The sequence below is a fragment of the Chiloscyllium punctatum genome, chromosome 31 (assembly GCF_047496795.1).
Source record: "Chiloscyllium punctatum isolate Juve2018m chromosome 31, sChiPun1.3, whole genome shotgun sequence".
In the NCBI taxonomy this organism is placed as follows: Eukaryota; Metazoa; Chordata; class Chondrichthyes; order Orectolobiformes; family Hemiscylliidae; genus Chiloscyllium; species Chiloscyllium punctatum.
The window spans coordinates 67,675,347-67,699,482 of NC_092769.1; the positions used below are offsets into that span (position 1 = coordinate 67,675,347).

General features: G+C 44.7%; 1 protein-coding gene across 2 annotated transcripts in view; it reads left to right on the forward strand.

Moving 5' to 3' along the window:
* nxf1b (nuclear RNA export factor 1b) overlaps window positions 1-22,859 on the forward strand; it is a 75,346-nt gene extending 52,487 nt beyond the window's left edge. For both annotated transcript variants that reach the window (XM_072550925.1, XM_072550926.1), the window contains 11 exons: window positions 7-43; window positions 439-507; window positions 2,097-2,152; window positions 5,235-5,342; window positions 6,389-6,447; window positions 9,916-10,031; window positions 14,310-14,352; window positions 14,450-14,522; window positions 15,109-15,291; window positions 19,953-20,013; window positions 21,059-22,859. In XM_072550925.1, the coding sequence (XP_072407026.1) occupies window positions 7-43; window positions 439-507; window positions 2,097-2,152; window positions 5,235-5,342; window positions 6,389-6,447; window positions 9,916-10,031; window positions 14,310-14,352; window positions 14,450-14,522; window positions 15,109-15,291; window positions 19,953-20,013; window positions 21,059-21,103 (850 nt within the window). In that variant the 3' untranslated portion in view covers window positions 21,104-22,859. The remainder of the gene's footprint in view (window positions 1-6; window positions 44-438; window positions 508-2,096; window positions 2,153-5,234; window positions 5,343-6,388; window positions 6,448-9,915; window positions 10,032-14,309; window positions 14,353-14,449; window positions 14,523-15,108; window positions 15,292-19,952; window positions 20,014-21,058) is intronic.
* The last annotated feature ends 1,277 nt before the right edge of the window (window positions 22,860-24,136 follow it).

Sequence of the window (24,136 nt, forward strand, 5' to 3'; positions counted from 1 at the left end):
TGACAGTGCTGTCAGGGAAAAATTCCCAAAGTTACTCAGACTGGTAAGTACATCACTCACTGGTTTCTCGAAATTAATACGGTGTTTGTAGTATCCCTGAGAGCTGGGTGCAGTAATTGAATTGAAATAAAGATACTGGTGGGATGGGGGTGGGCATGGGGTGCAATTGTGAAAACAGGTCTTTTTGAATTTACTGTAATGTGATTATTTATATTTCCCACTTGTCTTCATTGATTTAATTTCAAACTGTTGGGATTGTAAATCAATTTTCAATGCAAGGTTGGCAGGATCACAGACTTCATAGAACTGCTTTTACGAAGCCAATATCAAAGCCTTTTGTTTAATTTTGGGTGGGTTGGCAATGGAAAGGGATATTTAAAACGCACAGGACTGAATTATACTGCGATCTCCTGATGCTCAGTGGTTTTCTACCTATAGGATGGCCATGAACTCCCACCTCCCATTTCCTTTGACGTTGAGACTCCAACTACGCTTCCTTCGTGCAAGGTATGGTAGAAATAGACTGCTTTGATAGAAGTGGATATCTTATACTGAAAATGACCTTGTTGTGGAAGATCTGGTGGATGCAGGTTGAGACAGTGAGACTGTTAATGACACAGCACCTCTGGGTAGATTGCAGATTTGATCAAGTGCACAAAGGCCAAAAGGTAATGCTGAATCGATTTCATGCCCCAGTTGGGGTATGGTGTTAGATTCTACAATCTAGGAGCAATACAAGGGCTTTGGATAGAGTACTTCACAGACTCGTTAGTATGTTGCCTGAAGTGAAACAATGACAAATTTGAGCATCAAACAAGACTTGAGCATTGGGATCATAATGCATACAGATCACATGGTGAAGTGGCAGGAATGTTACAGGGTAGACAGGAGTCAGTTGCTGCAAGTACCAGAGAAGCCACCTATCATAGAATGGTTGCAGTATCAAAGGAAGCCATTTGGCCTGTCATGTTCATGCAAGCTCTCTGCAAGAACACTTTGACTAACTCTAACTGGGATCGCCAGCACACTTTCAGACAGTGCATTCAAATCCTAAACAGACTCAACATTTAAATATGTCTTTTTTTTTACACTCGTGTTGCAGTTACTTCTTTTGCTAGTCAGTTAAAGTCTGTCCCTGACTTCTCTGCCAATGGGTACATTTTCTGTCCATTTTCTTTGTTTGAACCCCTTTTATCAAAGATCCGTCCTCCTCAACCTCTCACGCTCACCAGTCTATCTGTGAAACAGAAGTTCCTTTAAGCTTGGAACTATTTTGGCAGATCTATTCTGTATCTTTATGAAAGCCTTAACATCCTTCCCGAAAGTGTGGTCTCGAGAAAGTGCTTTCTTTTTGTTATTCGGTGTTGGGTGTGTGTGACTCTGGCAAAGCCTCTTCCCCTCGGGCAGTTAGTGGTCAGAGATCTATGTCTAAGGGGCTTTGCAAACTGTTTCAAAGGGCACTTGAGAGTCAACCACATGGATGTGGGTTTGGAGTCACATGCAGGCCAGACTGAGTAAGGGCAATAGATTTCCTGTTCTGAAGAATGTTGAGCTAGATGCTATTTTGAGACAATGCAGTGGTCCCCTGATCACTTTTCATGAGGTGAGCGTTTTTATTTCAGTTTAAATTAATTGAATTTAAAACCCTTCAGCTAGCCTAGTGGAATTTGAATTTGTTGCGACTGAGTGTGAGACCAGACCAAACAAAATCAGGCACACTCCTCCACACCGTGAGCTAGTGTTTCAATTTGAATTTATCGTAACTCCTTTGTCTTTGTAGCCACACGTAACCTCTGTTTAAACCCAGAATCTTGTATGCGGTATTACTCCCCACCTTAATATTTAAGTCTATCCTGTTGTTCTGGCATTCAACTGATGGAGCGCTGTACTGTCAGGCGTCCTGGATTGGATGTGATGTTAACCTAAACACCACCTCCTTATTGAGATCTTAAAGGCACTATGTAAGAAGTTGAAGATATGCTGTGTTCAAAGTTCTTTTGAGCAAGTTTGTCAGATATGCAAGAATCGTGGTGATTATTAGCACTAGGTAAAGTGTGGATATAGTGTTTAATGTGCTGTTTGTTTTCTTTTAACAGGCTAGTTATTTTGGTACAGATGAAATCAAAGTGCTTGTATCACGATTCATACAGCAGTAAGTACCTGGGCAGTCAGATGTGTGTCAATCTTTATACATAAAGAAAAAGGAACTTTTTAAAAACAGATTTTTTTTCTTGTCAGATACATATATAATTCTGTCCTTTTGACCAATTCCAGGCCATCCTTTGCTTTAAAACAGTGAATCCCAGATTTGAACTGGATGCAATAGTCCATTAAAAGTTGTCATCCGCTTGTCTATTCACTGTAACCCAGCACATTCTTCTATTCCCAACTTGTTCTTGGAGCCAATTTCACCAAAAGCAAGGGAAAATTTTTTTTTAAAAAAAGCTGGAAATCTGAAATTAAAAACAACGAAGGTTAACCTGCTGAGCCGGTATTTTGTCATTCCATGATCGTTTGTTCTGTCTTCTGTTTGTCCATCTGACTGTGGTGTGATATCTATTTATATGTGTCCACTAGATTTCATTCTCCTGATGTTCTCTGGGTGTTGCTGAGCCAGCGTGGCTTATGCTTGGAGGTTTTCCTCTTTCAGCTAAGGCTTTTGAGCCAAACGTCTGGTCACCTTGTGCTTCAGTAACTTCCAGTGATGATTTGTAATGTGACACCACCAAAGTGTGTTGACAGTATTTTGCCTCGTTGCTGTTAGCTTCCACTGCCATAACAGTGTCAGGCCTTGCCCTATTTCTGTACTTATACTGCTAAAGGAGCTCATCTGTGCCTTAGTTGTCTATAGACTTGACAATTCCAACTTTCCCTTGACCTCTGCCCTCTAGGCTGCAGGACTTGAGCTTGTCCCAGGCTACAACCTTCCCCTCCAAGTCCTTTTCACCCATCAGCCCTACAGTTGTCATGACTACATTGACTCCCAGTTTGACCACGCCTGGATTTTAAAGTATGCACCCTAATTCTCAAATCTCTCCATGGCCTTTCCCCTTTGCATTATCTCTAAAAGTTCCTCCAAGATCTCTGAGCTCTCGGTTCTGGCAACAGTTGTAACTCTGACTTTGGCAGCCATGCCTTTGCTGTGAGCTTTTGAAATGTCAGCCTGAAACCTCTCTATCTCTATCACTTCTGACTCTGTACATTTGCAACCTCCAAAGCTGTCCTTAAAACCTGTTTCTGGCCAAACTTGTGGTGGCCTGTCCTTTTATCTCCTGTTTCACAATATGCCTATCAAGAGACAATTGTGCAACACTTCACAGTGTTAAAGGAGCTGCTAACTTCTAAGTCATGACTGAAGCTAGAGGAATGGCACCCTTGTTTCTTTTGAACAGGTAAAGACCGGGTAGATAATAAACCACTTCCACTGTTTGGGGATTCTAGAACTAGGGGCATGCTCTGAGAACTGGGGCCAGACCATTGAGGAGAGATGTTAGGAAATACTTGTCCACAGAAAGAGTGGTAGATGTTTGGCACTCTTCCACAAACAGCAGTGAAGGAAAGATCAGTTGTTAATTTTAAATCTGACACAGCTATAGGAAGGATGTGGAAGCTTTGAAAGAGTTCAGAGGAGATTTACTAGAATGTTGGTATGAAGGGATGATCTTGTGAGGAAAGGCTGAGGGACTTGGGGCTGTTTTCATTAGAGAGAAGGAGGTTGAGAGGTGACTTAATTGAGACATATAATCAAAGGGTTACATAGGGTGGACACTGAGAGCCTTTTTCCTCGGATGGTGATGGCTAGCACGAGGGGACATAGCTATAGATTGAGGGGTGGTAGACATAGAACAGATGTCAGAGGCAGTTTCTTCACTCAGAGTAGTGGGGTGTGGGATGCACTGCCTGCCAACTTTAAGAGCATTTAAGTGGTCATTGGATAAAGATATGGATGAAAATGGAATAATGTAGGCTAGATAGGCTTCAATTTGGTTTCACAGACTGGTGCAACATCAGAGTCAAAGGGCCTGTACAGTGCTGTAATGTTCTATGTTCTAGCTGCATTTTTGTAAGTTAAGGTCATAAGGGATTTGGGCCAAAGTTCGTATCTGGAGTTGGGCTAGAGGTTATCAGTGACCTCATCAAATGGCTGAATGGCCTCCTGCTCCTCTTAAAGGAAAACAGAAGGCAACAAGTGCATGCTGAGTAGAGCAGTTAAAAATAGTTTGCAATCTGGAGAATTACTGAGCAACCACCAACAAAACAAAGGTCTGAACTCTGTCTAGTCTCTTCTGTGTTTGAAAAGTCTTTATCAGGTTGTCTGTCTCCCTTTGTGGAAAATAAATAAAATATAAGAAAGGGATCAAAGTCCCAGAAGAAGAAATGTTTTTCATAAAATGATTTATGGATTCATGTATCTTTAGAGTTGATATATCAGGTTAAATAGAGTCATAGAGACGTACAGCACAGAAACCGTCCAACTCGTCCATGCTGACCAGATATCCCAACCTAATCTAGTCCCATTTGCCAGCAATTGGCCCATATCCCCCTAAACCCTTCCTATCCATATACCCATCCAGATGCCTTTTAAATGTTGCAATTGCATCAGCCTCCGCCACTTCCTCTGGCAGCTCATTCCATACACGTACCACCCTCTACATGAAAATGTTGCCTCTTAGGTCCCTTCTATATCTTTCCCCTCTCACCCTAAACCTATGCCCCTCTAGTTCTGGGCTCCCCCACCCCAGGGAAAAGACTTTGTCTATTTGTCCTATCCATGTCCTCATAATTTTGTAAACCTCTATAAGGTCACCCCTCAGCCTCCGATGCTCCAGAGAGAACAGCCCCAACCTGTTCAGCGTCCCTCTATAGCTGAAACTCTCCAACCCTGGCAACCTCCTTGTAAATCTTTTCTGAACCCTTTCAAGTTTCACAACATCCTTCCAAAAGTGGCTTGTCTATCAAAAGAGTAGGCACTCCTTGTGTTGGAGAGTTTATTACAATTGATTGCTCTGTCTGCCCAGCTCCTGATACAAAGTAGTCTGCAGACAAGTCAGCCTCCTGTCTCTCATTCATTTAGCACCTCATTTTAGACCAAAGAATGAGTGAGACAGCAGCTAGTGTGAACTGTTCAGTGTCACTTTGGGATATCAGAGACTTCAATAATCCAAACCAAGCTGACTGACCAAGGGAAAGACCTTTGTTGCCACTCCCTGACTTTGTTGTTCTTCCCTTTGCAGGTACTATTCGGTTTATGATTCAACAGACAGGCAAGGGCTGCTGGATGCCTACCACGATACAGCTTGCTGCTCGCTCAGTATTCCCTTTTCTCCACAGAACCCTGCCAGGTTTGTGACCTTCAGGCAAACTGAGTGATACAGGGCTTGAATGCAAGCACACATTTGCAGGTTCATAAGCACCTTACATTACCTGCACCTGGCACTTGCAACCCTGTACATGCCCTGGGCCCACACCCACTTACACACTCTATGACCTCCATGCATCCCTGCATATGCTCTACACATGTGTCACCCATACCCCAAACATGCACCTTGGCATGAGAACCCCAGGTACGTATTTGCACTTTCACATACATGCACACAGACATACACAAGTGCTGCCTTCCCTCTCTTCCTCCCCTCCTCGCCCCCAAGCACCCCCCACAAATACACAGTGACCCCTACAGCCTACACACAGACCTTCTCCTGCTCTGCCCCTCACACACTTGCACCCCCTGGAAAGGAAAATGAGTCCCTCTTCATGGATGCTGGGGGAGGGGGAGGAGGGAGGGAATGTACCCTTCTATGCACCTTTCTGGGATCATAAAACTGATTACAGAGGAACTTTGATTATCTGGCATTTGATTATCCAAATATCAGATTGTCCAGCAAGATCATTATATCCCGATGCTCAGCAAAACTGTTATCTGGCATTTGATTATCTGAAGGAAATACTCCCCGCTGTTGTGCTTTGGACAATTGAGGTTCCTCTGTACTGAACTCGATCACATCGTGTTACAACAGTGGGCTCTGGTCCTTCCCAATGGCACTGGAAGCTTTGTGAGAACCCTGCTGGCTGGACGTGGGAACAATGAGATTGCCTATGCCAAGCCAACACTGTTTGGGTGAGGCACTTAAAGCAAGGATTATGGATGCTTGAGACCCTGCCCCTTTGATTAGATAGAAGATATTCTGTACCTGGAATGTGCATTATCGCAGCAAACAGAACTGAAAGGAGAGCATGAAGATTCTTGAGTGAATTTTTTTGAATGGTTATTCTTACATAACGTTTTACCGTGGTGTTGTGAAGGAAGCAACTTGGGGCAGCTATTGCCTCACCTTGCAAGAGCTGCACTTCTTCACTGTCCTGAAAATAATGTGTTGTGTCCAAGCAGGAGCAGTCTGGGAGAGTATTTCAAGGAGAGCAGAAACGTGAGGAGACTGAAGGACCCAAGTAAGTCAAATGCAATTTGATTTTTGGTTTCATATGCAGCATTCTGTCCTTTAAAAGAACACAGTGGGTGACCTTCTAGAGGTTTACCAAATTTATGAGGGGCATGGATAGGGTAAATAGGCAAAGTCTTTTCTCTGGGGTCGGGAGTCCAGAGCTAGAGGGCATAGGTTTAGGGTGAGAGGGGAAAGATAGAAGAGAGACCTAAGGGGCAACCGTTTCACACAGAGGGTGGTGCGTGTATGGAATGAGCTGCCACAGGATGTGGTCGAGGGCTGATACAATTGCAACATTTAAGGGGCATTTGGATGGGTGCATGAATAGGAAGGGTTTGGAGGGATATGGGCCGGGTGCTGGCAGATGGGACTAGATTAGGTTGGGATATCTGGTCGGCATGGACGGGTTGGACCGAAGGGTGTGTTTCCATGCTGTACATCTCTATGACCGTTGCTCTGTTTCCATCTAAAGTGAAACGCAAATCATTCAATATCAGAAGATATTAGAATCCGTTTTGCTTTGTGATTTTTAAAAAAAAACTATGGAAAATTCCTCTGGGCTCAGACCGGATGCTCAGGACTCAAACAAGGGAGTTTCTTTTAAATAGATTAGCTTCTGATCCAGCTGAAAGTTCTGGTGTAGACGCTTGCGATCGATCATGTGACGATCGGAGTCATAAACAAATTGGCATTAATTTGAAAAGTACTGAAAGCCAACTTTGCATTAGGTTACCACTCAATGTTTGATTTTTTTTAAATGAGTCATTCAGTTTCAAAGCACCCAGATGATCAGGGAAGCAGGTGATAAAGTCCAGTGCAATCCTATTGTAAAGCACATCCGTGTACTTGTGCCTGCTGGATTTCATATTAACTGCTGTATCTTGCACCACTTTCCAAACCCGGGCTCTGTGTACTTTTTGAGATGTTGCATTGTTTTTGCTGGAATCCTCGCCTTACAGGATATATTTGTATTCTTTCAATTGCAATCTTATCTGTCTTTTCTACCTGTGATAAAATAATCTGCCGTCTGATAAGAGTAATGTTGAAAACATCTCAGGTTTTTATTTTGACTTCACTCCGTACTATCCGGAAATCGCTGACTCAGGCTCCTCTCTTATTCCAGTTATGTGGAACCTCACTAGAGAGGCTGACCTTGTATGAATGTTCTTCTGCCATTGGGGTATTGTAATTGTTATCTAGCACCCACGTTCACAGGGTCTCTGACAGTAATGAGAAATGATGACTCCAGTGTCACGTTCTTTGAGCCCATGGTCACAGCCCTGAATAGATTCGGCTAGCTCCATACAGACCAGGGATTCAACCTTTAACCTGTGCAGTTTGTGTCTCTCATTACTGCACTACCTAGCCATTCCTGCAATCGATTTCAGCCCTGCGCACCCTCCCATGCGTTATGCAGGGTAGAATGTTCCCAGCTTTCATGATTGCTGATCTCTTGGGCAGGAATCTGCTGTGAGAAGCTGAACGTTAGCCCAGTTTCTAGTTGACCGTCTGCTGAGCCTGCGAATGTGGAGTGAGAGTAGAATTAGGTTCCACTGTTAGGGTTAGCGCTGTTTAATTGCTGGTAGTACCTCACGTTTGTACACCTTGCTATACCATGTAAGGTGTACAAATGCACTCTGAGGTAGGAGGAAGAAGCAGGATGATTGTACCTGGCAGGGGGTGAGTTTAGGAACAGGAGTGTCCGCTGTTATTAGTGGGGGAAAAGGATTTGAAGTTTTTAGAGGGGCAGAGAGCAGTTAAGGGAAGGACTTCTTCACAGTACAAATTTCCCCTGACAAGAATTGTGGAAGAAGGAGATTCCCGAGGTGAAAGGATAGGGTGGAGGCAGCTAAGGAGAAAGTGAGGACTGCAGATGCTGGCGATCAAAGTCGAGACAGTGTGGTGCTGGAAAAGCACAGCAGGTCAGGTAGCATCTCGGATACTGCCTGACATGCTGTGCTTTTCCAGCACCACACTCAGGAGGCAGCAAATGCAGCCAGATTGCAAGGTTGTAAGTGTGAAAGAGAGTAGATGATGAACAGTATAAACCTTGACAGCATTATCAGATGGGCATTGCACTGGAACGTTGCCTCTTGAACTGCATTCGGGGCAAATGCCAAGTGACCCTTGGCTGTGTTGGCTGTAGAGAACGCCACTTGAGGCCTCATGTCCCAAAACTTGATTGAGGTCTATGAGGAGTAATAATGAAAGAGGCATTGAAGCTTGAATCAGATTGAGCCCCCCCCCATGGTCATGTTGAATGGTGTGATGGCACATGAGGGGTGAATGGTCTCCTACTATTTCTGTTTTGTATGTTGTGCTGCAGCAAGACTATCCAGACATTGGGTTGGGACAGGAAGGGCACTGCACGAAGGAGCTAATAAACAGCTTGCAGTGCCTGAGCTCAGAGGTTTTCCTGCTGAAGGGAGATTCTGAAGACATCTCGAGGATTCAATCATTTGAGCCCCAGTAATTGGGGCTTGTCATTTGTCACCGTTTCTGAAGCCTGGGGTTTGACTTAGACAAGGGAAAGCGCACAGTTTAGGTTTTGGCTGTTTCCTGCAGAGGATGATAGCTGTGTGGAACGGACAATTGGAAAGAATTATCAATTGGATTACATTTGAAGGATTGGATGATTACACCATAACTTTTTTTTTTGGAGCAGCTACGTCTGTTCGTTCTTATTTGATGTTTTGTTTCAGATTTCTGTTTGCTGTGTTTCAGAAATCCTGCAGAATTTACTGTTGTCACTTGTTGAAAATTGCTAGCTAATGCCATTGTGTTTCTTGACATTACACAGGTGTATGTCACCTTGCTGGTCTCTGTACATCTGGTGTGACTACCTCTATACTCTTTTTTTTTCTTCTTCTTAATGGCCTCAGTGGTGGGGATTAGGAAGCCTTATACCCTGATGTAGTTATGCACCCAACCTTATGGAACCGAGTATCCTGACTGAGTAGTCTATATTGTACAAATCTTGATTGGAAAGCACCCTCCTTAGGTACCAAGGTCAGTTACACTGTGCTAATGAGTGCTTTTACTGCCTGCTGCAATCTGAAATCCTTATTGTACAGTCTTGAGACACTGGAGGCCAAAGTTTACCACACTGGGTGTGTCAGCATATTGAGATACGAGAAGACAGCCAGGAAGATAATTTTTAAAACCATGTGTTGAAACACAAATCAATGCTTCTCCTTGCATGAAGCAAGTGAGAAATGTTGTTTCTGCAAAATGTTTCCATGTTGTTGCGGTGGCGTTCAGTGGCACAAGCAGACAATGTGACAGGGCCCTGTTTTTATTGCTCTGCAGCAATAAACATTGGAGGCACAGTGCTTGGACAGCATATACTTTAGTCCAAATAAGGCCTTCATTAGTCAAGAGTTAGTATGTTTTTTTTGTAATTCCTGCTGGAGTCCCTTCTTTGGGTATTTTTGCTTTCAACTAATTATCTCCCTTTGTTTTGTTTTGCTCATAGCACTTCGGGCGAAGCTGCTGAAACACACCAGACTGAATGTTGTCGCCTTCCTCAACGAGCTCCCAAAGACACAGCATGACATAGCCTCCTTTGTGGTGGATGTGAGCACTCAAACAGTAAGTGAAGGGCTGATTGTTTTCCGTGACTGTCCTGTTGACTCACTTCCTTGTGCAACCTTCTGCAGCCTTCCTCTCCCTCCCCCTTCACCCTGGAGACACTCTCAGTTCTGATTTTAAAATGATGACTGGGCGGAGGGGGTGGAAGAATGCATTGCCTGTGTGTCCACTCCTCATGGATCAGTCTAGATTTTGAGTGTCAGCAAACTGTTGGGCTTACAGGTGGTCCCATACCTAAACCTGCCTGGGATTTCCAGCAATGTTCGTACTGCTGGAGTAGGTTCGAGGGGCCAAATCATGTCCTTCTGCTCCTAATTCCTCTGCAGGGGGAACTGCGCAGCTTGGGCATCCATACTTCCCTTCTGTATGACTCCGTCACGCAATGGCAGTTGTGGGCATGGAACATGTCAAGCCCTCAAAAGCTAAGTCTCCTTGTCTCTTGACCAGTTCCATGCCCTTATTTTGCCTCCTTGCCCCTATTCAGCTGATGTGGCACTGTGTTAGCCCTTCCTTCACTACAGGAGAGTTAGAATCTTGGACCGACCTCCCTCCCTCAGCTGCACTGACTGCAGCATTTTAACAAGGCAACTCACCACCTACTTCTCAAATGGTTGGACACTAAATACCAGTACCTGCACCCTGTGAACAAATTTTGAAGAAAGTGAAGACTCAATCTTCTTTTTCTTTACTCAGTCAAATCTGGGGATGTGAGTATTTTCCCATAAAAGCTGCTTTAGTTAACTGTTCTGAATTGGCTCTTGAGAAGGTGGTTGGTGAGTTTTCTCCTTGATTGGCTGGATGGCATATGGTGAAGGTGCTTCACAAGTGTTGTTAGGCCGGCCATTGCAGAACTGTGGCCCAGGGATGATGAAGGAATAACTGTGAGGCGTGGCAGAAACGTAGACTGCACCTACCCTTTACCTTTCTCTCTCTTGAGTTTTTTTGCATGTCTTCCTTTTACTTATCCCTACCTTCTATTGGTGCACGTGTTCTGCCGTTTGGTGATGATCTGTTATATGCTGTATGGGAAGACCCGATCGTCTTATGTTTTGTCACAGAAATGAAATAGGCCCATGAATGTAGCAATTAGCAATATGTGGTATAGCTTATGGTGTAGTAAACCAGTGAGGTTATTCTCTAAATGCACTGCTCCCTGTATTTTCCACTGTAAACAAGTACAGCTCAAGTATTACCCTTCCTTCACTTGGCCTTCCAGCATGGGAATCTTTCCCAGTGGAGTACGTCCGTCCAACATGCGAGTGCTTTATCTGAATTTCTTCTTGTAACTCATTCATGGGGTGGTTGCAATCCTTTATTGCCCACCCCAGGATTTTGACCGAGCAATAGTGAAGGAATGACAGTATAATTCCAAGTTAGGGTGGTGTGTAACTTGAAGATGGTGTTGCTCCCTATATCTACTGTCCATGTCCCCGTCCTTCCAAGAGGTTTGAAACGTGCTGTTGGAGGAGCCTTGATGAGTTGTTGCAGTGCATCTTGTAGATAGTGTTACTGAGAGGGTGCAGAAGAGGTTTACCGGGATGCTGCCTGGATTAGAGGGAATGAGCTATAAGGAGAGGCTGGAAAAACTCTTGTTGTTTTCTCTGGAACGGTAGAGGCTGAGGGGAGACTTGATAGCAGTCTCTAAAATTATGAGATGCATAGGTAGGGTTGACTGTCTTTTCCCAGAGTTGAACTGTCTAATACTAGGGGGCATGCATTTCAGGTGAGCGGGGAAAGTTCAAAGGAGATGCGAGGGGCAAGTTTTTTTTTCAGTATAGTAGGAGGTTGGAGCCCGTTGCTAGCGGTGGTAGTTTATGCAGATACAATTGGGGCATTTAAGGGGCTTTTAGGTAAAAGCACAAATATGCAAGGATATGGGCCAAGAGCAGAATTGGTTTCATTTGGCGTCCTGTTCGGCACAGCATTGCGAGGACTGAAGAGCCTGTTCCTGTGCTGTGCTGTTCTATGTTGACTATTTAAAACAGGATTCCGATGGTAATGTTAAATTGGGGGCCATGCTGTGCCATGAAATTACATGATTTGGAGATGCCGGTGTTGGACTGGGGTGTACAAAGTTTAAAAATCACACAACACCAGGTTATAGTCCAACAGGTTTAATTGGAAGCACACTAGCTTTCGGAGCGACGCTCCTTCATCAGGTGATTGTGGAGGGCTCGATCGTAACACAGAATTTATAGCAAAAATTTACAGTGTGATGTAACTGAAATTATACATTGAAACATTGATTGTCAACATATTGTCTAGCTATCACCATTGTTAACAGCTGACCCAAGAATGCAACTTTAAAAAAAGTTTTGTGATTTACACATGAAAGAAGTGAAACTATCACTGTATTCTAACAGATGAAAGGCTTAACAGACAATCAGTGTTTCAATGTATAATTTCAGTTACATCACCCTGCAAATTTTTGCTATAAATTCTGTGTTACGATCAAACCCTCCACTATCACCTGATGAAGGAGCATCACTCCGAAAGCTAGTGTGCCTCCAATTAAACCTGTTGGACGAGAACCTGGTGTTGTGATTTTAAACATGAGATTACAGATTGCGATTGCATACAGTTCTGTTGGTGGCCCAGAATGATCACCATCATGGGCTGAAATTTGACGGCATGGTGAAACGGGCATTTCCCCTCTTGGTTGCTTCTGGCCCAGCCTGGCACCTGTGTTTCTAGAACTTGACCATAACAGTAGCAGTGATACTAACAAGCTACTGTTGGTGGTAGGTGTTAAAGTCTGTCTCGGTGCAGAGTCCATTTTGTGCCCTTGTTCCTTGGGTTGGTGCTCATGATGTCTGCAAGGTGTGAGTCAGTGAGTGTGACTATGCGAGGCTGTTGTACAACTCATGTCTGTTGTCCCCATGCCTAAAAATATAAGTGGTGTTAGTGAGGAGGGCTTGGTTGTGCCTTAGTCAAATGTGGGCCTTTCAATTAGCTTGAGTTTCATTTGGCTTTTCAGTCATTGTATGATACTGTTGTGTGGATTATTGCATCATTTCAGAGTCTACTATGTTGCCAAAGGCTGGGGAATACATATAGGTCAGGCCAAGCAAGGGCAGCAAATCTCCTTCCCGAGAGACCGTTAGTGAACCTGATGTGTTTCTAGACTGATGGCTTGAATTGTTGAGATTAGCTTTTTATCCCTGATGTTTTATTCATGAGTCGATTTTGCATTCCACCAACTGTAGTGGTGAGATTTGACTGCTCATGTCCAGACGTTAATCCAGGCCTCTGTTAACAAAAATTGCCATGATGTCTCTGTTGTTATTTACTTTATAGCCTGGGGGTCCTGTTATGCAACTCCCCATGACAAAGCAAGCATCCTGGCTGAGATCTGCTGACTTGCTTGAGTAACTCATGGCCTATCCGCCTTGTTTGCCTCAATATCACGCTGATAATGACCACACATGATAGAAGTGGTTGAGGCGGTTTCATTAACATTTAAAAGATGTTTGGACAAATACAGAGATAGGAAAGGTTTAGAAGGATATGGGCCAAGTGCAGGGAAATGGGGTTTACGTGGATGGACATTTTGGTCGGCATAGACTAGTGGCCTGTCTCTGTGCTGTAGAACTCTGACTCTGTGACTTCATTAGTATTGTGACATTTGACTGCACATAATGATTCCTCAATGCCATGTAAAGAATATAAAAACTAGGATTTAGCTGTGACTTTCACAAGGTCTTTAGGCTAATTTTGAAGTGTAACCCCTGTTATAACATTGGAAACACTTATTTGGACGCAGTTAAAAATCACACCGAACCTGGTTATAGTCCAACAGGTTTATTCGGAAGCACTAGCTTTCAGAGCTCCTAAATAGAGCTGTTGGACTATAACCTGGTGTTGTGTGATTTTTACATTTGTACACTCCAGTCCAAAACCGGCACCTCCAGATCGTATTTGGACACAGCATGCTCCCAATGCCATGACTGCAGTAATGGGCAGATAACTTGTTTTCAGTGATGGCAGATGAAAGGGAAATATTGGCCCCAGGACACCAGGAAGATATTGGCTGAGAGATCGTCTACATCAACCCAAAAGGGGCAGAAGGGTCTTCAGTTTACAGCTCTGTCAGAAAGATGGCAGTGCAGCACTCCTCAGTACAGTCCTGAGAGTATCAGCCCAGAGGTTGTGCCCAACTCTCTCAAATGGGACTTGAGTACATTAACGCTCTGACCAGGGTGAGATTGCTCACACTGAAGGACAATTGTCCCATGCTTTAATAAACATGTAATATAAGACGTTTGGTTTCTGTTTCAGAATACATTACTCTGTTTTACTGTACATGGAGTTTTCAAAGAAGGTGCGTAAACTAAATCAATTTACTTTTAAGCTTTAAAAAGTAGTTATTGTTTAAGTTCCTGGAAGCTAATCCTTCACAAATCTTAATTTTGTGACAGTGGATAGTAAATCCAGGGAGTCTGTGAGAGCGTTCTCAAGAGTGTTCATTGCTGTACCTGCTGGGAATGCAGGGTAAGTTATTTTTTCATTTTCATTTTCATACACAACTGTGTAGTTTGGGCTCGCACATGGTTCCTCAAGCCTGGAGTCAGGTTGGTTTAAAAGGGTGGGTGCAGTACCGATGTCTGTCTGGAGTCTGCAGAAAGTATACAGCATCTGGATTAGTGGTGCTGGAAGAACACAGCAGTTCAGGCAGCATCCGAGGAGCAGTAAAATCGCGTTTCAGGCAAAAGCCCTTCATCAGGAATACCGAAACGTCGGTACTGCTCCTCGGATGCTGCTTGAACTGCTGTGTTCTTCCAGCATCACTAATCCAGAATCTGGTTTCCAGCATCTGCAGTCATTGTTTTTACTTAGAAAGTATGCAGCAGTCTGGTAGGCTTGTGGGAGAGCAGACGTGTGGGTTAATGCTTCTTGAGCCATGACTGACATTAGAAGCAAGCTCTCTGGCCCCTCACCTGTTCCAGCTGCTCAGGTTATCATTTTCAATGCTTGTTTTTTTTTTGTTGATTTTTCAATATCGTTGCTTTTAGTCGGGTAGCAATGCAGATAGTTGTTTGCCTTGATGCTACTTTAGCTGTTTCCCTCCTCTGAGCAGGCTCTGCATTGTGAATGACCAGCTGTTCATCAGGAATGCCACCACTGAGGAGATCCGCAAGGCCTTCGTGACGCCGGCACCCACACCGTCAAGCAGTCCGGTGCCCACCCTCACAGCACCCCAGCAGGAAATGCTGCAGGCCTTCTCTCAGCAGTCGGGCATGAACATAGAGTGGTCGCAAAAGTGAGTGTTACTGACTGCGACAGAGTCCAAAACTCTCCATTTGCTTTGCTTGACCCCTCTCTCTTTAGTCTCTCTGTATTCAAAGACACACTGGCATTGGAGGCAAATCAATGGGCTGATTCTTGGGATGATCTATCAAAAATGGCTAAATGGGTTAGGCTTTATTCATTAGGGTTTAGAAGAGTTGGGGGTGACCTTACTGAAATATGCAAGATTCTGAGGGGGCTTGACAAGAGTCATAGAATCCCTCCAGTGTGGAAACAGGCCATTTGGCCCAACAAATCCACACCGACCCATGCAGACCCACTCCCCTACCTGATTGCTCTGATTTACCCCTAAAGACTAATCCACCTAACCTACACATCCCTGGACACTGGGCAATTTAGCATGGCTAATCCACCCTAACCTGTACATCTTTGGATTGTGGGAGGAAACCCCACGCAGACACGGTGGACAGAATGTGCAAACTCTACACAGACATTCACCCAAAACTGGAATCCAACTCTGGTCCCCTGACCCTGTGAGGCAGCAGTGCTAACTACTGAGTCCATATGCTGAGTCAACGTTGACAAAGTCTTTCCACTAGTGAGTGGCATCTCAAACTAGTTGCGGAATAAGAGGACACTTGTTTAAAACTGAGACACAGGGGAGTTTCCTCTCCCAGAGGGTAGTAGATGTCTGGAATAGTTTTGTGGAGTCTACGTCATTGACTCCACAATTAGCACTCAGGAGTGGTGAGTCTGTGACAGATGTTTTTGCTCATTGCTTTACATCTGAAGCCCTCCTCCCCATTGGATTCACAGGTGCCCTGGGAGTCTTGCTGAAAGGTAATTGCTGAGCAATGGCAGCACCTGTTTCTTTCATAGGAGTGTAGCACCTAGGAGCAGGGGTAGGCTGTTCAGCCTGCTCCACCACTTAATATGAGCACAGCTGGTTTACCTCTCTCCACTCTCAATTGCCTTGTCCATCAATAATCTATCTTGATTCCACTTTGACTAAATTTCAAGACCCAGTCTTAATAACCCTCTGGGAAGAGAATTCCACATTCTGAAAATCCTTTAAACAGGTAGCAAAAAACTTCACTTTTAACTTAAGAGAGACGACTTATTCTTAAACTGTATGCCTCAGTTTTAGTCTTCACCCAGAGGAGGAGCCCTCTCTACAGATGCTGCCTGACTTCATTATTTCCAGCATTTTCTGGTTTTGATTTGTTTGGGTACTATTTTACTTCTGTGCCTCATTTTTGCTACAGAGCCAGTTAGTTAAAGTTGATCTCCACCTAACATCCTCTCTCAAACTGTTGTTTGCACATCCTGCTTCAGAGGCAGACGGGTAATCTCTCTGAGTACTGCTCTGCGGAGGTGTAAATTGTGCCATTTAGAACAAATTGCATTTTGAACCACTAGTACACTTAACTGAACCAGCTGACTCAAGGACTGTAAATGATAGCTGTGTCATTTTAGGTCTGGAGCTAGGGGCGGCTGGCGCAGTGATCACAAGTAATGTTCTTGCATTGCCGTGAATTGCCTTTTTCAAGCAGAAGGAAGGAGAGTTGCATTTCAAATTAGAAATTTTCAGCAGCCTCTGGGCTTCTGGTGCATTTACAGTTCCCTCCCGCAGGCCCCCAGTGCTAATTGTCCCTAAGCTAGCATTTATCAGCAAATGAATTAAGAGTGCTGAATCTTCAGACCCATGAAATTCAAGTGAAACGAAAGGGTGAGTGGGTAAGTCTAGGACAACTGACACTGGGTGGCCTGAATTGTATTGGAGTGTATATGTGTGTATCAGGAAAAGCCTATCAGTTCTTCAGAGAGCCACCTCAACGCTTCAGAGTTGCCCCTAAATGTCTCAGCGAATGTGGCAGAAGTGCCCACGTGTGCTTCAGACAAATGTTTTGAATTGGAAACGTGTAACTTTTCGGTCTTAATGGTGCTGGACCAGAACAGAGCAGCCCTTGAACCCCACAGCTCAACCTTGCCAGGACCAGCACAGAACCGACTAAGGGCTCTGGCCCTGGCCCGATTCTCCTACTCCTCAGATGCTGCCTGACCTGCTATGCTTTTCCAGTGCCCACACTCGACCCAGCACAGGACTGTCAACCTTAGGAAGCGATAGAAAGAATGAGAGCAATTATTGACCACCTCAAAGTGAATGAGGTTTCGTTTATCTGGAGGGTGATCCATCAATTATAGATTACATTTTTAAACTGAGACTGATGAGACTTGGTGTGCCTAATAATTAACAGGGTGTTAAATCAACCAAGATCTTCCACTTTGAAGTCTTTGAAGGATGAGTTCAGAATCGGCACCAGTGTGAATGGAAGCTGGCTCAGTGGTATCTCTCCAACTGATAGATATTGAGTATCATGTTTGCTGCTGCTTGTCTAAGTTTATCAATCTGTGCAGCCCTTGTATAACAAAGAACGGGAGCTATTTCAATGTCTCCCCAGTTATATTGGACCTCAACCCCAATTCGCTGAGGTCAGTACGAACCATTGAATCCCTAACAGCCGTGTGCTTGCTGCAAGCTGAGGGCAGAATGTTTGTGTTAAGCTTTGGTTCAAAATGCTGAAGGTCAGAACATTGAACTGCTGCAGGGAGTGGGGATGTCAGTCAGAGGGACCTAACTGCGGCAGGATGGCTCAATGGGTTAACACTGCTGCCTCTCAGCGCCAGGGACCCAGGTCCGATTCCAGCCTCGGGCGACTGTCTATTTGGAGTTTGCACATTCTCCCCAGTGTCTACGTTGGTTTCCTCCCACAGTCCAAAGATGTGCAGGTTAGGTGAATTATGTTCAGGAATGTATAAGTTTAGGTGCATTAGTCAGGGGATGTGTAGAGTAATAGGGTAGGGGAATGCGTCTGGGTGGGTTACTCTTCAGAGGGTCGGTGTGGACGTGTTGGGCTGAATGGCCTGTTTTCCCACTGTAGGGATTCTATGAAACTCTAACCCGAATGACTCAGGAGGGGAGTGGAAGTAGGAGCAAATACAGAAAAGCCAGGGCACAAGGAAAGTGGCAAGAGGCCAAACAGTGAGATAGATCAACTTGACCAATTGTAGCTTGATACTTGGGGTGAGGTGTAATATAGGTGGGTGGGAGGAATCAGACTGGGGTGCCATGGAAAGGGAAGACCATGAAGGGACTTGATTGACATATGTGAGCATGTAGGATAGGGGAGGTGTAAAGAAGATGTCTCCATTCACAAAGGAAGCTAAACAAGAGGCCATAAAATTAAAACAACAGGAACAAATGAGAAATTACTTTATCCAGAGTATAGGGCATTGTGAATTTGCTGCTACAGAGACTGGCTGAGGCATTTTAGGGGGAGGTGAATGAGGGCAAAGGCAGTAGAGAAATGTGCTGACATGGAGGGAAAAGGCTTTTATAGAGCATTCATGCTGGCTTGGGCCAGTTGGGCCGAATGGTCTGTTTCCATGCTGTACACAATTGCAGAGGATCCTATTACTCAAATGAATCAGCCAGCTCCGTACAAGATGACCCGGGATTAAAACGCCACACGTTTTGTCACAGATAGAGCTGTGTCATGGAGCAGCCTGCTAATGTAAAGTCATAAGTGTGTCCAGAGCAATTGTGAACCTGGTCTTGTAGTACCTGGTCATGACTAAAGCTCTTTCAATCACAAAGATTTGCAGTGGGGACAAAGTTCAAATTAAAGTTCATGTCATTGAAGGCACAAATGTTGATTTGGTTAAAGGATTGCCTAGTTGATGGAGAGCAGAGTTGCCTTCTCCAGTTGGAAGAACGTGGCTAGCAAGGGTTTGTGCTAGGACTCCAACTATCAAAATCTTTATTAATGACTTGGATGATAAGGAAAAGGGCCTTTTATGCACGTTTGCTGGTGACATTGTAAACAAGAACAGAAATGCATTGGAACAAGTGAATGAACAAAACTGTGACATCTGGATTTTAGCCCAGGTATTTGTATTAAAAAAAATCTGATTTTTCTTTTTTTGGAAAGTAAGGAACATTGGCACACAACCTTATTGGGTCTGAGAACTTAGTCCAGCCCAAACAAAGTTCTAAAAGGCTGATGAAATATGAGCCCTTACATTTGGAGGTCTATAGCATCATACAAAGTCCTGATCAGACCAAATACTTGGGCAGCACATCATAGAAACGATATACTCTATGTTGGAGGGAATGCACAACAGATTGACCAAGATGTTTCCTGGATGTTGGAGGGTTAAATTAGAGATTGTACAAACTAGGCTCACATTCTCTGTTATGGAAAAGGTTGAGAGTTATTTTGTTTGAAGCTTCTGGGCTTTAGAAAGGAAATTTCAGTTGTAGGGAAGGGGTGTGATGTAACCTTCAATCAGAGTCAGGCAGAGGGTGGTGGAAAAAGTGGAGTGGAGCATGGATCCACAAAGGTAGAAAGTACTCAGCTGATGATGTTCGCTCTGAGGTTGATATGTTTTTGTCAGCCAAGAGTATGAAGAGTCAAGGTAAGTGGAGTAATCACAAAATAGCTGTGATCTCCCTTCATGGCCTCTTCCTTTTCCTGCAACAACTGACTGTTTCCCCCCCCCCCCCCTACGTCTTGCCAGTACCTGTGCCTTCAGAGTTTTCTCCACTCCTGCTTCCCCTGCCTTTTCCGTAACTGGACTCCACAATCTTGTTTTCCTCTTGTCTTCCTGCAGGTGTCTGCAAGACAACGAGTGGGACTTCAATCAAGCTGCCCAAATCTTCACACAGCTTAAGGTAAGTTTATTAAAGTATTTTAGTGCGTGGAATAGAAGGCCAAAAAGTCCTGAAAAGATCCTTGTGTCCAGTGGGATAATCCAGCTGAGCCATTTTGAAGGTAAAACGCAGGGTTTAATGCAGCTTCCCCTGAACCTGTGCCTGATAAATTGCTCTCTGCTTACCTACTTAATAAGGATGAATATTTTCCTTCAAGTGAAATAAGTCCTTCCAATGTATTTTCTATGTTGGACATCCATCTTCGTTGAGGTGGTATTTTGGGCCTAAAGGCCTTTCTAGCTGACCTGCTTAATGATACTTTAAGACTCCACAACACTTCTCAGAGATTGGAATACAGCCTGTGGAAAGGATAGTACTCTTTCTGACAGGTCTCCAGTGATTTCCCACATTCTCCACCAAGCGACTCCATCGATAGGGAAGGAGGCAGCTTGTAAATGGTGTGGAGCTGTGTACGATAATACAGTGTAATCCATGAGTTACTGTGGATGTTGAAGAAGGCCTTGAAAATCCCCTCCAAAATGGGGGTGGGGGTGGTGGGGGGGGAGCGCAGTGGTATGCTGTGCCAAGTGCAAATATTGGATGGTCTCCCATCTTTGTCATTTGTTCCACATGACCGTGTCTTGGATTTTTGCAACGCAGCCCATACTGCCTGGTTTAGTCCCTTGCATGCAGTTTGAAAGCGCTGGCCAGGAAAGCATCCATTTGAGAATTGGGAAACTGAGGCTGGGCTCTTAATGGGAGTGTAAAACCTGTCATAGCCAAACAGGGTTGGGTGGAAGTTATTGATATGTACTTCTGGTATATGCAACAACACATCTTTTTGGGGTCCCATCATTTTTATGGTTGACTCATACGCTGCAATCTATGTTTACCAACTGGGTAGAGATCGGCTAACCTTCCCAGAACCAAAGAGGTGGCATAGGAAAAAATTGATGAGCGTCTTAAGTCGCTGCATGATTTTAATGCCTTTTTGAGCTGTGGTACGGTGAACAGAGTTGTTGGTGATTCATTTCTTTTTTTTGTGGTTTTAACTCTGTCTTTGCAGGCTGAAGGAAAAATTCCTGAAATAGCGTTTGTGAAGCAGTTATGAAGAAAGCATGAGTTACACTACCCCTTCAGACCCGAGGCTTTTAAAGCCGTCAGAGCCGGGTCTCTGGATGATTTTTTTTTATTAAGAAGAGCTAAATGTTGGTATAAATGATATATGTTAAGTATAATGTGAATTTTTCTTGTCAATAAGACTCATGATTTTTTAAAAACTAATGCACTGCAGTTAGTGTTTCTAAGTCAGATTGTGTAAGTATTTTCCCAAGTCCTTGTAGCTTTGACTTACGTGTATTGTCTGTGACAGTGTTTTTCCAACAGATTTTTTTTGGGGGGGGGGAGGCAGGGGGGGATAGAAATGGGGATAGTTTTGTTGAGCTTCACGAGAAATTTGGAGGTAGAAATCTTCCTTACCTCCTGGGTGATGATCGGGCTTTCTAAGGGTTGGGGATTGTACAGGACTCTGGGCTTGTCGACTCCAGTAGTATGTGGTGAGTGGAGGTGATCGGGTGAACCTGTTGCCTGTTCTCGACTTGCCATCACACTACAGTGGAGCAGTGACCTTTCACCCCACTCCCAAGGCTGCTTTTGTCATTTTTTTTAAAGAGGTAGGCGTTGTTAAACCACATCACTTGGGGTGCTATGGAATCTCCGGTGAGTTTGCACATTAGTGTGGGAAGCGGGTGGCACTTCACCACCACCTTAGACTGACTGGACTCCCCTAAATTTGTTCGGCAGTCGTCTTGGTGACATCTAGCGACTCAAAGCAGTAAACCATCCACTTGGTTCCCTACTAAGCAAATGTTGTATTTGCTTAACTTTTCTGAGCTTTAAATCCTGGCTGCTTATCTTCAGTTGTTCCACTCTGGCAAACTGGACTCTTATCCCAGAATCCAGGGACCCCCCCCCCCAACCGAGAATGGTAAACAAACGAGAACTCATCGCCCCCATTGATCAGATTATCACAGCTTTCACCTCCGTTTCCCTTGCCCATTTTGGACGTCTTTTTTTTAAAAATCTTCCTTTATTCACATAGTGAAAGCTTTTAAATGCAGTCTTGTCTTGACAAGTAGCCATCCCCATTCTAGTTCCTGCCTGGAGCTGGTTCATGTCTCCAGCGTTTTAGCATTCAGCCACGATCCTTCCACTGTCAAGGGGGAAGGGGCTGGCTTTGTGACCCAGGCTGAAGAAGTCACCCCACCAGTAAAAGGGAATGTCAAAATGGTGAAATCTGGGTGCATGCTTTTTTTTTAAAAGATATAGACACTCTAGTGGCTGCAGGTCTGTGTTTTGCATCTCTGCCATTAGGCCCCAACCACTTGGACCACCTCCCTTGCATTTCAAGCAGCCCTCCCCAGTCCCGTTTCATTCATGTAAAGCCACTCTGAGGTGATAACCTAGCTGTGTACCATCACGTAATGCTGTCTCTCCTTCATGCACTTTCATGTACAAGTTGCTCCCCAGTTGGTGAAACAGGTTTTTAGGCCAGATCGATAGTTGAGAGGTTTAGTATCCATCTGTTTGTGTGGGTCTGTACATCCAGTTTCTCAACTTGGCTCAGGTACCACAACACTCTGTAGAGCCCCTTGATCGCCTGTCTCGTGCTGAATTCCTGCTCTTCCGAGAGCAGAGCCTGGGCGCTTCCTGTTCTGAAAAGGAGAGAAAGAGTTGCCAGCTTCTTGCAGATAGTCTCGGAGTTGGGGGCAAATTATACAGGGGCAGAAATATTTTCAGGTGGGCGGAGGGATAGCTGTTTGGCTGGGTAAGGGTTGTTGGATTTGGGGATGGTGGGGAGCTATTAGGCTGGGGAAAGGTGGGTGGGTGGGTTGGGTGGGGTTAGTTCGGCTGGGGAAGGGTTGTTGGGTTTGGGGATGGTGGGGAGCTGTTAGGCTGGGGAAAGGTGGGTTGGGTGGGGTTAGTTCGGCTGGGGAAGGGTTGTTGGGTTTGGGGATGGTGGGGAGCTGTTAGGCTGGGGAAAGGTGGGTTGGGTGGGGTTAGTTGTTCGGCTGGGGAAGGGTTGTTGGGTTTGGGGATGGTGGGGAGTTGTTTGGCTCTGGAAAGGGGATTGGTTGGGGAGGGTTAGTTGGCAGGCTAGAAAAAGGTGGTTGAGGGGGCAATACATGGCTAGGATTTCCGTGTTTGATCGCGATGTGGTGTGAGCATCGAGTGAAGTGACAACCAGGCTCGACAGCTTCAGTAGCCCCGGTGATTGGCCAGATTGCTCATACTCATTGTCCAGGGATTGGAGGCCTTTGTTCCAGGTCCTTTAGTTCCTGGGTTGAGCACTAGGCCTACGTACAGTGTGAAAGGCCTTAGAATGAAAACTCAGATTCCAGTGACACTGAGCTTCACCCAGGCGTGTGGAGCAAGCCCAGGTTGATAGATCTTCAGCCTAACCAAGAGTGTAGCTGATGTTTTATTCGCCAGCAACACCAGGGAAAGTCTCTCGGGCATGTCACAGTAGCTCTTGAGTATGTGTGTTGGGCTGGGAGGTTGTTTGGGTTGGATCGTGCAGCTCTCATTTCTAATGCTTGTCTGTGGAGTTGTGGAAATTTTTATGGTGCTGTGAAAGTGGATTTGTGTACGTCTGTGAGAGTGAGGGATTGAACGACAATCTGTTATTCAGAGCTATTGTGTTTTCTGATCCTATATCATCTGTAACGGCCTTTTTGAGCCTGATAAGGAGATGTGGTATTGCAGGCTGCAGCACATGGAGTCTCTCCACACTTCCCAGATGCCACTGAAAGGTCAGTGGTATAGTCTCTCCTTGCGTCTATCCTCAGAATCTCTCATCACTTCGTTTGGTTGAAGGTTTACCAACAGAACTTTGACCCTTATCCACCAAGTGGTGCACTCTTGTTATTAAACTCTTTCTAAATCCAATTGCCCTTCTGAAAATCCCACTGAACTACCCCAGCACCTCATAGCTTTCATATTCTGGTGTTAGAGCAAAATTGAATGTTTTTCTTGTTTGGGTGTTGTACCATATCTCCAGTGGGTTATTCAGGGGAAAACCAAGAATGAAGGAGCTGTTTTTGTATTGCGGGCAGGTGTTGAATTGCCTGTGTGGGCACAAGGG